Raw genomic sequence first — 1,786 nt, forward strand, 5'->3', positions numbered from 1 at the left:
GAGCAGAGGAAGACCAGGACACTAATCTACTATATGACATCATAGCATGACATCATCACACTGCATTCACTAGCTCACAGAGTGGCATACTGCAGTTGCTCTCAGCAGGCCTTGTCGTCTTGAGTTCAGCAGATCGTATCCCCAGCGGTTTAATCACCAGTATTTTACCCACGGTGTTTTACAGACAGTGTTTTTGCTCACAGCATTACTCTTAAAACCTTTTATCCGATGGCTAACCAGAGAACCACAGCCAGTGCTCGACAGGCTTCCATGGATCAGCTTAGTCTGCAGAACGAGGTTCAGAGACTGAATGCTCTTTTGAAACAGGAGCAAACTAAATGGTTCAACGAGAATCAACGTGTTTGCCAATTGGAGCAAGAACTAGATGAAGCGACAGCTAATTTGGTGAAACAGAAGAATCTGAAAGAAATGTATATCAACAAAGGAAAAGAAACGAAGAGAGAACTCGAGAGACTTCAGAAATACAGCAATTCAGAGACTCTCAGTAACGCCAAGATTGCTTCTCAGGTTCAGACTTCAGTTAAACATCGCAAAAAGAAACATCTTCAGCAGGATTATGAAGAACTGAAGGTTGCTCATATTAAAAACTTAGAGCAACTTTCATCTGAGCTCCAAGCAGAGAAGGAGCTAAACCGGACTCTCAGAACTGAAATGAACAGACTGCAGAGTCAAAATCAGGAACTGAGTCTTAAATACCAGCAAGAGATTTCAGCCCATCAGCAGGAAGTGTCTTCTCTGCAAGAACAGTCTGACAGAGAAATACAGATTCTCACTGAGAAAATGCAGCTCGACCAACAGCAGCTTTTCCAGCTGAGAACTCAGAAAGACGACCTCCATCAGGCTCTCTTCCATCTGCGACAAACATCTGAGCAGAAGGAAATGCAGCTCTCTGCACAACTGGAGAAGATCAGTGCTTCTTACCAGGAGTTCAGAAACCAACATGAAGCTGAGGTTTCTGAGTTAAAACAGCAAAGAGAAAATCTGGACCAAAAACTGAAAGATGAAGTGACGTCTCACTCTGAAATACAGGCTAAGAGTGAGACTGAAATCATCAAACTGACGCTGGAAAATGATGGTTTACATCAGGAGATCGATGTGATCCAAAAAACAGCGTCTGACAAACAGTTGGACTTGAAAGTTGGGGTTGAACACCTGGAAAGCCAGCTCAGCAATCAAGTCCAGCTAAACCAGTCTCTCACTGCTGAATTGAAAGAAAGGGATGAGTTTGGTCCTCGTAAAAGGAAACTAGTTCGTAGAGAGGAACCAAGCCAGGAGCTGATCCCTGTTCCAGCTGTGGAAGTGACTGAACTTAGAGAAGACGTCCTCCCAACAGGAACTAACAGCTCTGATCCTGAGTCTTTACAAACTTTGGTCTCTGAAAACATCTCAGAGCCAAAGAAAAAACAATCTTCAGTTTGGAAACGACTGAGACATTTTCTGGGACTTAGAAAGCCTCAGAGGTGGAAGAGAAAGGACTTGTCTGATGGAAGTGGCTAAAACCACTGTCCTTCGCATGTTCTATCCACCCCCCCTAAAACAAACAACCACAAACTCCCAAAGAACCAAAAAATAAACCTTCAACACTCTCCCATGAAAACAAAAAAACAAACAAAACAAGTTAGTTTAAAAAACAGGGCTGCATGGTGGCGCAGTAGACAGTACTGTTGCCTCGCTCAAAGGCTGCAGGTTCAAATCCTGCATCCTTTCTGCGTGGAGTTAGCATGTTCTCCCCATGCATGTGTGGGTTTACTCCCGGTGCTCGGGT

General features: G+C 44.0%; 1 protein-coding gene across 1 annotated transcript; it reads left to right on the forward strand.

Annotated features, from left to right (window-relative positions):
- The first annotated feature begins 228 nt into the window (after window positions 1-228).
- LOC129153585 (uncharacterized) lies at window positions 229-1,518 on the forward strand. The gene has a single exon (XM_070550752.1). The coding sequence runs from the start codon at window positions 229-231 to the stop codon at window positions 1,516-1,518; it is 1,290 nt and encodes a 429-aa protein (XP_070406853.1).
- Window positions 1,519-1,786: the final 268 nt, after the last annotated feature.

Source organism: Nothobranchius furzeri, chromosome 4, assembly GCF_043380555.1.
Source record: "Nothobranchius furzeri strain GRZ-AD chromosome 4, NfurGRZ-RIMD1, whole genome shotgun sequence".
Lineage (NCBI taxonomy): Eukaryota > Metazoa > Chordata > Actinopteri > Cyprinodontiformes > Nothobranchiidae > Nothobranchius > Nothobranchius furzeri.